General features: G+C 35.3%; 1 protein-coding gene across 6 annotated transcripts in view; it reads right to left on the reverse strand.

Annotated features, from left to right (window-relative positions):
* Positions 1-14778, reverse strand: part of GTF2I (general transcription factor IIi) — an 82208-nt gene that overhangs the window by 27898 nt on the left and 39532 nt on the right. The window contains exons 10-14 of one of the 6 annotated variants that reach the window (XM_018040483.1): positions 14543-14599; positions 12346-12402; positions 10219-10281; positions 2426-2536; positions 977-1042 (exon numbers count right to left, since the gene is read on the reverse strand). In XM_018040483.1, coding sequence (XP_017895972.1) covers positions 977-1042; positions 2426-2536; positions 10219-10281; positions 12346-12402; positions 14543-14599 — 354 coding nt within the window. Of the gene's footprint in view, positions 1-976; positions 1043-2425; positions 2537-10218; positions 10282-12345; positions 12403-14542; positions 14603-14778 lie in introns of all 6 variants that reach the window. The other 5 variants (XM_018040481.1, XM_018040484.1, XM_018040486.1 and 2 more) reach the window with 5 other exon arrangements.

Raw genomic sequence — 14778 nt, forward strand, 5'->3', positions numbered from 1 at the left:
AGCAGAAAAGACTAATAATCGAATACACAGATATTACTTGGTAATTTTTATAACTATTTTAAAATTTCATTTATTATCAAGGCATCAAAAGAAAAATAGCACAAAAGAACTGAAAGGAAAAGAACACCAAAGATGTCAGTACTTTACTTAACCCCAACTGCAAGGATATATGAACAATGTATTATCTTGAAATACTAGAGGCAGACCTTCCTTTGAAATTTTAACCACAAATGAATCCAGAAAAATATACCAGTTAATATCAGCTAGTACAAACAGCATATAATGAAATAATATTTTTAAAATATGCTTTTGTAAAAAGGATTTTTTAGTAAAATAACTGAAGAAGAACATTTCTCCGAAATGTAGAAATTCTAAGATTTGTGTATCCAAGAGCAAAATAATACAACAGGTGCAAAAAGCTGAAAGGATGGGAAGTGTTACAAATCAAAGATAATGAACAGACATTGATACTTTTATTAAACTGCAAAGAGTCAGTTTGTCTAAATAATAATGGACATGTAAATGCAATTGGGTGTTACACAGTACATACAACGTTCTTAGTGTGACAATGGAACTCAGATTAGGAGAACACCTTCCTCTCACTGAACTCAGCACTTTTCAGTGAGAAGTTTTGAGAGGTGACATGACACGATGGCTTGGACACCAGAGCTTTAAAATGCTTTGCATCAAAGTCTACAACAAATATATATAAACAAACTCTCAAATATGCAAGCTAAAAGTTAAAAGGAAATATTAGTTGACAATTAAATAAAGGAAACGCTTGTAAAGCTTTGCTCTAACGTAGAAACAAAACTTCTAAGATTTGGATAGACACCATCCACAGCCTTCTCAGGGACAGATTAAAAAAGGAAGGCACAACACTGGAAGAATGGGACTTGCTCCTGTTAGATGAACAGTCCAATGCTAAAAAGCTCGAGAACAAAATATCACAAGAATTATTGAGTTTAAGACTTACCATACTTTCTTTCAAACAATTCTTCAACTTGTTTACGCAGATCAGTAATTCGAGCATTCCATTTCTCTGAAAATTTAGAGAAAAAGTTAAAACTCAATAATAAATCTCTGCTTGGGGCACTAATATGCTTTTAACATGACCCAACATCTCAAGACTTATTTTCTATATAATATATCCTAATTTGAAACAAACTGTCCATATAATTTTACTGCTTTCCTAAGAACAGTTTTTTTTTAAATGGTACTTAGTTCAATAAAGATTGGAGTTAGGGGTGTTTAAAGTTTATTTTCAAAATCCTTCTTACTGAGTACTTTTTTAAAAAAAATCATAAATTCTGTAAAGCAGGCAGGCAGAAAAGACCCATACAATTAAACACTACAAAGTGAGGCAAAAATGAGAGAGTCTCCAAGGCTGTGCAGGAAACCTTCCAACACGTGTCAGAGTAGTATGGAAATAAGAGTTTATGCATAGCTGTAACTCATAATAGCATGCTAAAAAACACATGCAAACTCAGCATGGCTGTGGCACACTGCATGCGTGCTCAGCCGTGTCCGACTCTTCGTGACCCCATGGACTATAGCCCACCAGGCGCCTCTGTCCATAGAATTTTCCACAAAAGAATACTGGAGTGGGTAGCCATTTCCTTCTCCAGGAGATCTTCCCGACCCAGGGATTGAATCCATATCACTGGCATCTCCTGCATTGGCAGGTGGATTCTTTACCACTAGCGCCACCTAGGAAGCCCAGTAATTATGTCTAAAGACAAGTTAAAATATATTAAAGCGCTATTTTTTAAAATGTATACAGGTAACTGTTCTATCTGTTCAAAATAAGGATCACAAACCCAATTTGCCACTAATATTTCACTTAGTCCCTTCAAATGGATACATTGTCTCCACTGGGATTTGATTAGATTAGAAGCTAGTAGTTACACTTATACCAAAATTCTATCTGGGGCTTCCCTGGTGGCCCATTCGTTGAGAATCCACCTGCCAACGCAGGGGATGTGGCTTTGATCCCTGATCCAGAAACTAAGATCCCATATGCTGCAGGGCAACTGACCCCGTGAGCCCCAACTACTGAAGCCCACCAGACCCCTAGAGTCTGTGCAAGGCAACAAGAGAAGCCCGTGCATTGCAACCAAGTCCCACCACGGCCAAAAGATAAAACCAATCTTTACAAAAATTATATCTGAAATTAAAAAGTGATCTAAATCTCAGACAGATAACTGAATTACTAAGTCAGTAACAATGACTGTTAAGCCTGCCCGTTCTTTTTCTTTTTTGGTGGCTGTACCATGGCTTGTGGGCTCTTAGTTCCCCGACCCAGGACTATAAACCTGGGCCCAGGCAGTGAAAGTGGTCCTAACTACTGGATCACCAGTGACTTTCCCTAAGCTTCCCAGTTCTAATTAACAACGGGAGACACCACACTGAACCGGGACCTTACCGAAGTTGAACTCCCGCACTTTCCGTTTGCCGGCATTCGCAGGTTCTGTGACGGGTGGCTGGGGAGGCTCACTGCTCTTTGGTCTCTTGGCAGGTGGAGGATAGTCATCATCTTGAAAAAGAAAACCATCATCACTGGAGGGACAGGCAAAAGGAATGACAGCCACTGCCTGTAAAGGTCTCAACATTGGAAAGACGTGGGGGATTGAAGTACGACTGGAACGTCAGTGGTTCATTTCTGTACTGCCATTTCAGCATCACTTTTCCCAGTCACATTTCCAGCTTTCCTACCCTTCTGGGAGCTGATCAAGTGAATCATCCTCATTTTCCTTTGTCTTCTTTTTTCAATTTGCTTGAAATTAGTTTGAATTAAGTCATTAGAAATTTCCTTTTCTCCTAACTCCTCTCAGAGTGCTGTCAAGAATTATACTGTATTTTAAGTCTTGCATGAAAAAGACTTCAGTGGAGACAGCTAAGGAAACCATACAAATATGTAAGAAAGGGGGAAGAATATGTAGCTTGAATGGAAAAATATTTAAACTTATACAATATTCAAGCACATAAAGCAGGCTAGATAACTAACTGTACAGATAACTTTCAATAAACAAAACTAAAAGAAATAAGATTACATCATTTGTGAAACAAGCATTGTTGATTCATCCGATACAATACCTATGTATGGCGATCATATACTTAAGCACAGAATATAGACCACCCAAGAAACCTGTAGTAAGATTTCTTTGTAGCTATGACTACAACTCAACTCTGCTATGATGCTTCAGTGTATCTGGTGCTAGAATTAAGGACATTGGATCAAGTAAGAAAAGCTGTCACTGTCATATTCTTCTGATCCCTGGAAAATATCAGTTGGCACATGACTAAGATTTCTATTCAAACACCATCTGTAAATTATTGAAAATATCATTTTAAGAAATCTACACTTAAAATAAACATGGAGTGAAGAAGATAATAATTATTGAGTTAAAGGAAACAGCAGTAACAAAGAGATACCATAAGATACAATAAATTACCCTTTTCAGGGTAATTTTCATTCTCATTTTATAGCTAAACAAACAGGATCACAGAATGTTACACGACTTAACTATGTTATGAGATCATGGATATAATTCTTTAAGCTATTAAAGAATAACTAATAATTAATAGATAAGCTCTCAAAGAATAACATGAAATCCAAATTTAGCCTCATACGCCATGTTGCTTTGCACAGCAATGGGTGACTTTTATATACTCTGCATATTAATCAAGGGAATCTATGCGTAAGCCTAAAATACTTAAATGTCATTCCTCTCATAGCATCAGAGGACAGGGCACACTGATTCTCCTGTTCACTGACTGTGGGTTCCTCCTTTATAGGCTAATAGGGACTGGTGCCACAAACCCTGCGGATACCAAAATCCACGGATGCTGATGTCACTATAAAATTAGCATATTATTCACACATAACCTATGCACATCCTCCCTTATACTTCATATCATCTCTACATTACTTATAATACCTAAGACAATGTAAGTGCTGGACAGACAGCTCCCTGGCACCTGGCTAATTCAAATTTTGTTTTTTAGAACTTGCTAAAAAAATTGTTCCCGAATACTCTTCATCCATAGTTGGTTAAAGCTTGGAGATATGGAGGGCCAACTAAAACGTCAACAGATTTCTAAAAACCTGAAATCATTTACTGACCATTCAAACCAACAGGAGAAAAAAGTATTGCGTCACTGGGGCCAGATAAAGTCATATTAGGACTTATTTACATGCTGGTAAATCTGGAAAAGGAAATGGCAACCTACTCCAGTATTCTTTCCTGAAAAATCCCAAGGATGGAGGAGCCTGTAAGGCTGCAGTCCATGGGGTCACAAAGAGCTGGACACAACTGAGCAACTAAGCACAGCACAGGCGCTGGTAAATGAAAAAGCACTCCTCTAGCGGACACTGTCTCAGACAAAAGCTACCCCATAAACAACGTACGACACCATAAAAACTCTCAAGTGCTAAATTCCACTGTAAAGAAAAGCACATTCAGAAAAAAAAAAAATCTGTAGTAAAGAACAATTTTAAAATGACAAACTACCAGTAAAACAGAAACTTGACTATGAAGAATCCTGGGCTCATAAGTTAGTATAAGGATTAAAACTAGTCAAAAGATTCCATAATAGGTTTGAAACTAATTATTTAATGCCCCAAGTAGATGTATTTTGGAAAACATATAAGGTATCTCTAATGTCTGGCTTCTGAAAACAGACAGACAAAATCCTTTTCCAATTTCCAAACAGATTTTTAGAAGCCAAAGAATATTTTTAGGCTAGTCTGCAAAGGATAAAGTGAAATATACTTATTTGACCTATGGATACTATTCAAGCATTTTAACTGTATTCAGTGTATTCCTTTATGGACATTAAGCAATGATATTTAAAACAAAACAATTTTCCTTACAGGCTAATATAGCCCAAATATTTCTATAAATTATAATTTTAAATGATTGTTAATTAAATTAGATAAAATGAAAACTGATAGAGAGTATAAAATAAATGAAGAAACTATAGCTTATGATGGTAACAAAATTCATCCAATTGTAATCTGAAAAGTTTGAAACTGAGGTGAAGGGGAAAGGGCAAGAGAGCTTTGCTTTTCTTTAGTGTCCAACAACCGCATTTCTTCAATCAGATTAACTTACTTTAAAACAAAAGGATTTAATAGTATAAATATATTTTATAAAAATAACCTCCTTGACCATAACTAGAAAAAAGACAAATCTAGGAGAGTGTTTTTTAGCAAGTTAGCAAATGATTTAACAAAGACTGTAAAACATTAAAAAGCGTTTCTCTCTCGAGACAATAATGAAGTCAATCTATTAAATGTGAACAGGTGAAGTTATTTGTGATAATAAAATACCACAACATAAATTCTATTAAAAGACTAACCCATTTCACATACTCACTACGTAATTATAAAGAGTTTTAATTTATATGAAATATGGAATTACGTCAAGAAGAGCTATGAACTCAAACACACCTATTTTTTTTCTCCACTACTGCAGCAAAACACTCTGATTCTGGGAAAGCATGAGGAAACGTTACTCTTGACCTCACAATTCATTTCACAGAGGATTAAAATTATTTCTTTGTCGCAGAAATCAGTCTGCCTCTAACAATCAGTTTAGCAGGGAGCACTGTTTTCTAATTATCATGGTGCTTCCACATTATAAACAATCACATTTGTGTTAAAAAAAAAAAAAAAACCCATCTCTGGATGCTTCAAATTTAAGCCCAAACTAAAAATGTTTATATCTTAAAAACTAGAAGCTTATAAAATGAATTTCAAGGTATTTTAGCATGCAAAAGCTGCAGATGAGTGAAGACTATGGGCTAGCTATGCCGCAGCGCTAAAAACAAGCCTCCCACCCCATGAAAAAAGGGCAGGGATAGTCCCCAAGTCAAAATTTCTATCGAGAAAAACCTGGTTTTCCTTTCTGCAACATACTACTTACAGATATGCCCATAAATAACACAGAAATCAGAGCTCAAATGTGTTACTGAATTTATCTAATTATTAATGAATGCATTAACATACAAAAACTCATTTTTTTTTTTAATACTTATTATTTTCGAGATCAAATTGGTCATTTTATCAAATAATCTGACACCTATTCAAACTCAAAGAAATGAAAGAACTCAGTTACCCTCTCCCTTGAAATTACTTGGAGCTATTAATTACCCTCCAACATTTCAAATTAATAAATGGCATTTTTCACCCACGGATCCAGGTCCTAATGCCTCCAAAAGTCCAATTTTTATATAATAATTGGATGTCAACTAAGTGATTTGTTAGCAACTGTAAAATTAAAAACAAAATATTCAAATGATAACATACTCAATTATATAGATTCTACAAACTCTCAAGTAACATTTATAAGAATAAACAACAACCAATCAAAACAATCGCTCTATCTTCAGAAACACCCAGAATTCAATCACTCCTTGTTCCTACTGTCACCAGGCAATTCTAAAGCATCTCCCTCTGAGTAACTATAATCGCTTTGCTTCCATCATCACCTGCTCTCTCAGTCTTCACAGCGGCCCTGTTTCTTCAAAAAGAAAGAATTTACTACTTCCTTGTTCAAAACCCTCCAATGGACTTTCCTATCTTGTTCATTCCAAAATCTTTAACACTTACTCCAGCCTTCAGTACATACAAGGGGTCTGATATTTGTGGACTGATAAATGAACGTTTGAATAGCACAATCCTGAAAATTATGTGCGACAGTCAAAATTTTCTAAATTTCACAAAAAAAGAACGATACCATCAGAGGATGAAATCCACTACTGAAACCCTAAAACAGTGTTATCCAAAGAGTAGTCCATGTATATATATGAGGTGTTATGAACTGCGTTCCTATGTGTCAATATTTATGTAATTATGTACCGAAGAAAACCTTAAATTTCAGAGTTTTACTCAAGACATGAAATTTTAAAAACTGTAAAAAAAAGAAGACATGAAACCCTTTTAATCTATTTAAAAGCAATCTGAAGACAAATAATAAAAATCAGGGGGTTATGCCACGGCTCAAGTTGGGGAAAAATGTTTGAAAGTGAACTGCATATAAGGAAACCTCTTTTAAAGCAAAATACTTTCCATTTTAAGCTCATTCATGACAGCCAGACTTCAGATAATTCTGGGGCAAGATTTTCTCTGCCCTTATCAAACACATGCCTAAGCCAAAGTCCTGACAACAGTCTGATTTTACCCAAAAATGAAGTCATGGTGTTTATGAAATCAAGGCAGGCACAGCCACATAACTCTAAGGGCCGTTTCCCAAACCGAGGTCACAGAGGTTCCACATGTGCACCACTGACTTCAATAACACACGGATCACCAAAAACGGAAGGGAAGCCTAGCACGCTGCAGTTCATGGGGTTGCGAAGAGTCAGACATGACTGAGACTGAACAACAACAAATGGAAGAGCAGATCTCCACTCAGGGGACTGTTTCCTGCAGGATAACATGTCTGCATCGGTCTCAATCAGACCCTTCATAACACAGTCACATAATGGCAAATAAAGATACCAAGGTTAATGTGGAAAATCTTACAAAGCTCACTTGAAGACTAAGTTTCTTTTTTCTTTTCTATAAACTTTTTGGGAAATGCAGGAATATACAATAAGAGAAAACGAAAGTCACCACCATGCAAGCAGGATTATCTTATTTCTTTTCAAGTACAAGGATTTTCCTAAAGAAAACTAACACAGTCCTCTAGGCACACTTCTCCTTTTAAAGACGCCTTACTCGGGAAAGGAGGCTCCTACCCCCCACCACACTACTAAGCGTATTACATACACTAGAGGTCTTTTTTCAGATCTCTTATATGTTTTAAAAGTTACCATTTCAATGTGTGATATATTTTTCTAATATTAGAATGTATCGAAATTTAATTTTCTAACCACGGATATTTTTCTAGTTTCTACCATCTATACTCATCTTTCTAGAAAAAAAAATACAATATACTTATCAAAAAGATGTGGATGTGAGTTCTCATTTGACCTTCCTTGTTAGTATCACAGACTTAAAATTTACCTTCCATAATGTACGGATAACAATTTATTAACAATTTAATTAGAGTTGGTATATAGCTTGTTTGTGAGCATAAATCCCATGGAAAATGTTACTAGGAAAAGTAATTACTTTACACAGACCTGGTATTTCTCTGGTCTTCTGAACATAAAGCAGCAGCCTCAAGAGCAAAATTCTACTATTGGAAAATATGAATGATAAATCAACATTTTGGTACTATGTCTTAGTTTAAAAGAAATGGGATTTATCATTCCCTTCAAAGAATGAAAACTGAAAAGACTGACACACGTTTCAGGTTTATAAGCTATTGATTTCTTAATTATTTTGATATCCTTTTAAAGGATTACACTATGGAAAGCAAGTGTTTATTTTCTAAGCAATTCTAATATAGCCTTTATGGGTTTCAAGGTTTAAGATAAATCAGTGTGGTTACTAGTCCTATTTTAAAGGTTTATGCTAATAATTTTTTATGCTAATAATTTTATAAAATATTTATTTGCCTGCGCCAGATCTTAGTTGCAGCATGTCGGATCTAGTTCCCTGACCTGGGATTGAACTCGAGTCTACTGCATTGAGAGTGCTCAGTCTTAGCCACTGGACCAACAGGGGAGTCCCTATGCTAATAATTTTAATCATCATCTGCTTTTCTTATCTCTACAGGAAGGGAAAGGTTCTGAGTATTTATAATATCTAGATTTTAACTTATAATTTTAATTTATAATATCTAGATATTATATAATCTAGATTTTCTTCTCACAGTTGAGCTTCTAATTTAAAGTCAATTATTAAGGACTTCCCTGGCGGTCCAGGGGTTAAAACTTCACACTTCCTCTGCAGCGGTGGGGAGGAGGACGCTGATTCAATCCCTGGTTAGGGAACTAAGATCCTACAAGCTGCCTGGTGTGGCCAATGAATAAACGAATGAATGACTAAATGAATAAATTAAATTATTAAATGCTAGACTAGAAACAATTCAAAACAATTTTAGGTTAGTAAAATTATGCTAATGATAAAATGTGTATATTAAATTAACTGAGATGTCAACATGCAAAGTAGGAGAAAATTTCTGATACTGGGCGAAAGCTACCAATCAGCTTATATGAAGACAAACATTTTCAGTAGTCTGAAATAGCCAAACACCATAAATAACCAGTGGACACCAGGAGAAGACAGGTTATTATAAACAAAGAAGAAAAGGAGAGACAGAGATGGCAAACCAAGACAGGTTATGCAGCAGTTAAAAAAAAATAGTGAAGTACCAAGATGTAAAGTTATGAGAAAAACACTATGGGAAATGTGATATATGTGTATTTCACTTGCTCATTTTAAAGCTGTACACTGAAAACACCTATTAATTTTTGCCAAACTAAATGTATGTGTACATATCTAACTTATTTTTAGATGTCACAATAAAGTGACATCCACCACTGAGTAGAGAGACACTGGAGCAGGGCGGGGGTTAAGATTTTTGCTTTAGAAAAGAATTACTTTGAGGAGAAAAAAAAACTCATAGGAGTCATGTGAGATAACTTAAAAGGAAAAATATCAATACACTTAATAATTATGAAATATAAGGCATGCTCCTGTTATTAATTAGCTGAATCTTTAAATAATGCGGGACACACTGGCTCATCTGAATTCATGTGCTATCTCTGAAGAAGAAACTTGGTCTGAAGCAACTTGATATAGATTAGTTTAGAATATTTTTATAGCTGCTGCTTCAAAAGTTTTGAAGGACACATTATATGTTAGCATTTTAAGGGGAAAACTCGCTTTAGAAATTGAACTATCAATACTTTCTCCTCCACTTCACTAAGGCTGACAACCGGGGTCCCAGTACTAAGTAAGGCTCCTATGTCACAGCTCAGTAATAGGTTATAAATCTATTTCTGTGTGCACCCGGTCTGGTCATAGTTTTCTCTTTTTAAAAATTCTCTGTTTCCCAATGGTAGAAAGTACCAGTGTATAGCCTGGTCCACCACTCATCTTCACAGCTGACTTCTGCTGTCTAAAACTCCCAAAGCACTGGGTATGCTGTGGGATGTGGTTACTTTAGTCACACATACACATATATGCTTCCATTTTTTTTTTTTCCCCACAAGTTCCCTTTAAAAATGAATGAAATGCATACTTGGCAATGTGAATGTGACAAATAATTTTTATGACCAGAAGTACACTTTTGGAATCAAGGCTTTTAGGTAACTAACCTTCAATAGTCACCTCAACTTCGGGGTCCTCACTTGTTTCTGAAGGGACATGTTGAGTAGAATCTTGAAAAAAATAAAATTCTAAAATGACATTCATTATAAAGCACTTTCTATTACGTTCCAACATTTTGCGGACTTGATATTCCGAAAGCAGCCTGCCATAAAATTTTACTGCCGTTTGAATCCACCTCATACTTGTTAAGTGAAAGTCTCTGACCCTTTTAAACAGGGAGAAGAGAAAACAGAAAGTAGAGAAACTCTGGGAAACTATTAGACAATACCAAGTTACCTGCATTAAAGGACTCAAACTTTTTAGAGGAGTCAGATCAGAATGAAGTTAAAATTATTTTCCTGCTGTAACTAGAAGGTGCTAGGATATAAACAAAGGCTTTATTATGTAAAAAAAAAAAAAAAAAAAAGCTATTTCTCCTCTTCTTTCAGAAATACCAGGAGTGGCTTATATTGTTAAATAAAACCACGTTTTTGCGGCGGGAACCTTCATATCAAAACAGTGACTACTGTAACAAATACAGACAGGAGGACTGTATCACCTGACTAACTTTGCATGTAACGTACTTTATAAAATTAAATATTTGTGTTACTACATAAAACAAATGTACATCAGAATGTTAGTGCTGGAAGCTCAGCTAGAGAGTATCTTTATCAACTCTCCTTTCATTTTGCAAAGGTTGAGAGATTAATTGATTTGCCAAAGATTATGTTCACTTGTTAGTAGAAGAATAAAGACTAGAACCTAACTTCAACTCTATCAACACTGCAATATGACAATAAAAATTTCCTCAAAAATAAAGTGATTCAAAGCCTAATTTCTAAATCACATTGCCCAGTGAACACCAGTATGATTCATCTTGTAATCAGGTTATTTCCTTGTTGTAAATACTGCCTATCTAAAACAGGATTTTGTTACAGAGGAAATATCTAATTACCTCCACACAGTAAAAGAAAACAAACCAAAAAAAAAAATTCACCAACGCCATCATCTATTAAAAAAATTCAACAAGAAATTTAAAATATTATTTTAAATGAGTATCTCAGTATTTCTGTAAGAAATGTATTCCATTGAAGTGAAGTGAAGTCGCTCAGTCGTGTCCGACTCTTTGCGACCCCATGGACTGTAGCCTACAAGCCTTCTCCGTCCATGGGATTTTCCAGGCAAGAGTACCGGAGTGGAGTGCCTTTCCCTTCTCCAGGGGATCTTCCTGACCCAGGGATCGAACACAGGTCTCCCGCATTGCGGGCAGATGTTTTACCCTCTGAGCCACCCAGGAGGCCCATTAGAATACTCCAATTCTAAATCTGAATTTAGAAAGATCAGTCAACTTTCCAAAGACCTTTGGAACTCCCGCCACTCAAAGAGGGTAAAATATCAAATTATGGATTTAAAAAAAAATTAAAAAGCAAATATAAAGAATAAAAAGGTACAGAATAGACTCCTTTTTTAGTCTTAAAAAAATTAGGCTTGACATGACCAGCTTATATGAGAAATAATAATTCCAAAATAAGATCCAGTTGCCTTACCACTTATTTTCCTTGGGAGAAACCTACAAAAATTCTTTTGGAACTATCTAAACAGTTTACAAATTAGGAAGCCATTCTTCATGATAACGGTTTAACTCAAGATTCCAATAACTTAAAAAGCTGTAGCTGAATATTCATTTAATCCTACAATCAAAGGAGGATGGCTGGTTAACAAAGCAGTTCCACGGGGTTGGCCGTAGGTATAAGAATGAGCAGCTAGATCATCTCTCTTTTAGTAATCTTATGTAGACGACATTACCCTAATATGAACAGAGCCAGTAATAATTTAAATTTTAAATATTAAAACCATTCTTTCCAAATATGGCATAAGATGACCAAGAAAAAACGGGCAACGTTTTGCATCATGAAGAATTTTACTTACCACTTAAATTTTAGTCCCCATATGCTTTATTATTCAATACAGTAAAAGAGGGATAACATCTTTAGGGCTAAAAGAAAACACCCGTTAGCTAAGAAGGTACACCATAACAATCATTTTATTTCCAAATAAGGCTTTAAGGATAGTATTCCCTGTAGTACAGAACAACACAATATAAATACAGCAAAGTAAAAATTCCCAAATCTAACCTTCTGCTGGTACTTCCATTTCTGTTCCTTCATTGCCCTCTGAAGAATGATGGCTTCCTAAAAAGAAGATAAGCCCATATAATAAACCAATAAAGACTGACGCTGGGAGAAGAGAAACTAGGTAACAATGCAAATAAAAACACAAATACAAGCTGATTCTTTTAACTTCTTAGCAGTTAATTCAAACAATATTATCTAATTCAGAAAAACATGTTAACACTTCTGTATGAAAACTCAAAGAATCATTTTAAAATGCAAACATGTAGAGTAGACCTAAGTAGGTTTGGGGATTTAATATTAGTTACTAGAACTACACGATATAATTACTGATTGATATTCGAATTTGAGAACTAGAATAACATGTTTCAGAGTGCCAAGCTCATCTGCCATTGATGCACTTACACAAAAAAACACATCAGAGTCAGTTCTGTCTTTGCTCGTAACACTCTATCAAGTCGAGAAACACAAGTTCAGGTTTGGCTGTGAAACGTTTCCTGCTTTCCATTTGTACTATAGTGGAAGCTATGGAAACTATATCCCCATTATTTAATCAAAGTTGCACTTAAAGGAAATGCAGAAGTTAAAACTTAAGATACTACCTTTAGTCTCAAAAGCATTTTAATTCAGGTAATATAATCTGCCTGCTTCTACAAACTGGAACATAAAGCAATGTATCAGGTTAGGCATTCAACAGTGAACAGGCTCATCCTACTGGAGAAACTTTACTCATAAACAGGAAAGAAGTCATCTAAAACCCAAGAGAGCCAATTAGGTTAAGTGCCCAAACTGCCCCGGACTATTGATCCTCTGTCCTTAAATGTCTGAGGTACTGACATTGAGAAGATTGAAAATCACTGCCTTCGTGTAGAAATAAAAATGTATTACCCATAGGGAAGAATAAAGCAAGGGGGCAGGAGGAAACATCAGGTCTATTTTGTCATCCACTGATAACTAATTTAAGAAACTATACTAAAGGTAACCCCCACCCCCGGACACAGGTTTTATACACTTTTATCTTGATTTTTAAAGAGCACTGACTACAGTTTAAAAAAACTGTCATTCAGTGCCTAGCACCTCCAAATTTAAAGTACCATGCTAAGACCAAAAATTTAGGGTTTTCCATGTCTAATTTTATGGAGCTCTAATTATCTTGGGGTTCTTTTCCATTTATTTTATGTTCTGAAACTCACCTGAGCTCAAAACAATGGGTAAATCTATAAATCTATAGCCAAGAATTATTCTTAACTCCTTAAATTATACTTTCTCAACACACGGCTCCCCTCTACCCATTAAACATTAACATTTGAATTTATGGAGCACTGGATTCTTTGACTGTAATGCCAAAGAAAACAAAAATGTGAGGTCAAAACAAGGAGAGATAATGGAGAAAGGACCAGTACTTAAAAAGGGAAGGCTGGCTAAGAGGAACTAAGGTGATATTCCATCAGGTCATAACACGATAACAGTCCATGTAAAGGATGATTCTGTGAGTACTTTTTGTTCTCTCCAAATGTAAGTCAAGCAATTACATTTATATTAAAAGTAGAGCTAAAGAAAAGACATCTTGGGACTTTCCTGGCGGTCCAGTGGTTAATACTCTGTGCTCCCAATGCGTGGGTTCAATCCTGGTGGGGGAACTAGGACCCCACATGCTGCGTAGTGCAGTCAAAGAAGAAAAAAGAATGAAATCTAATGCACTCAAAGCCGGAATAAGCAGAGGTGAAGCAAAGCCATCACAAATAGCCTATGGTCATCAAGGGAGGGAACACTACACAGCAATTCCCCAAAAGACATTCAATCAATAAAATTAGGGATTTACAAATGATATCTTACAATCTTTCTAAACATTAAGTATCAACATGACCTTACTGATATTTACATTACTAACTATACAATATAAGCCTTATTTCTGACTATTCTGATATAAGGTATAAATGTGTACTTTACCTTAAATATGAAAGTGTGTCATGTACCCATTTCGAGATTCATTACTAGATTCACAAAAGGGAAAATTGGTTTTCAAAAATTGTTGCTTGTGAAGTTCATTTATGTTTCAAAAAAAAAAAAGGCCAATACATTTCCTTTTCCATTTAGAAAAGTAATAATACAGATATAAATACAAAAACACAGTCTGTCCAGTATAAAGAAACATTACATAAGAACATTATGTGGGAAAACGGAAGTGAAAAAGTTATACCTTGCAAAGACTTCGAAAGGGGGAGTTTGTCATCAACATCATCAGTTTCAGAAGGGCCTGCTTTGGGACACAAAGATAACACTTCAAAATGAATCCCAAAAATAGATTTTGGGTCACTTCAGCAAACAAATTTGGGTGAGAGATATGGAATACTACAGCCTTTTCAATGGGTTAAAAAAAAAGCGAAAAAAAAAAAAAAAGACTGACAAATGAACGGTGTCAATTTATGGTCTTAG

This window comes from Capra hircus, chromosome 25, assembly GCF_001704415.2.
Source record: "Capra hircus breed San Clemente chromosome 25, ASM170441v1, whole genome shotgun sequence".
Classification (NCBI taxonomy): domain Eukaryota; kingdom Metazoa; phylum Chordata; class Mammalia; order Artiodactyla; family Bovidae; genus Capra; species Capra hircus.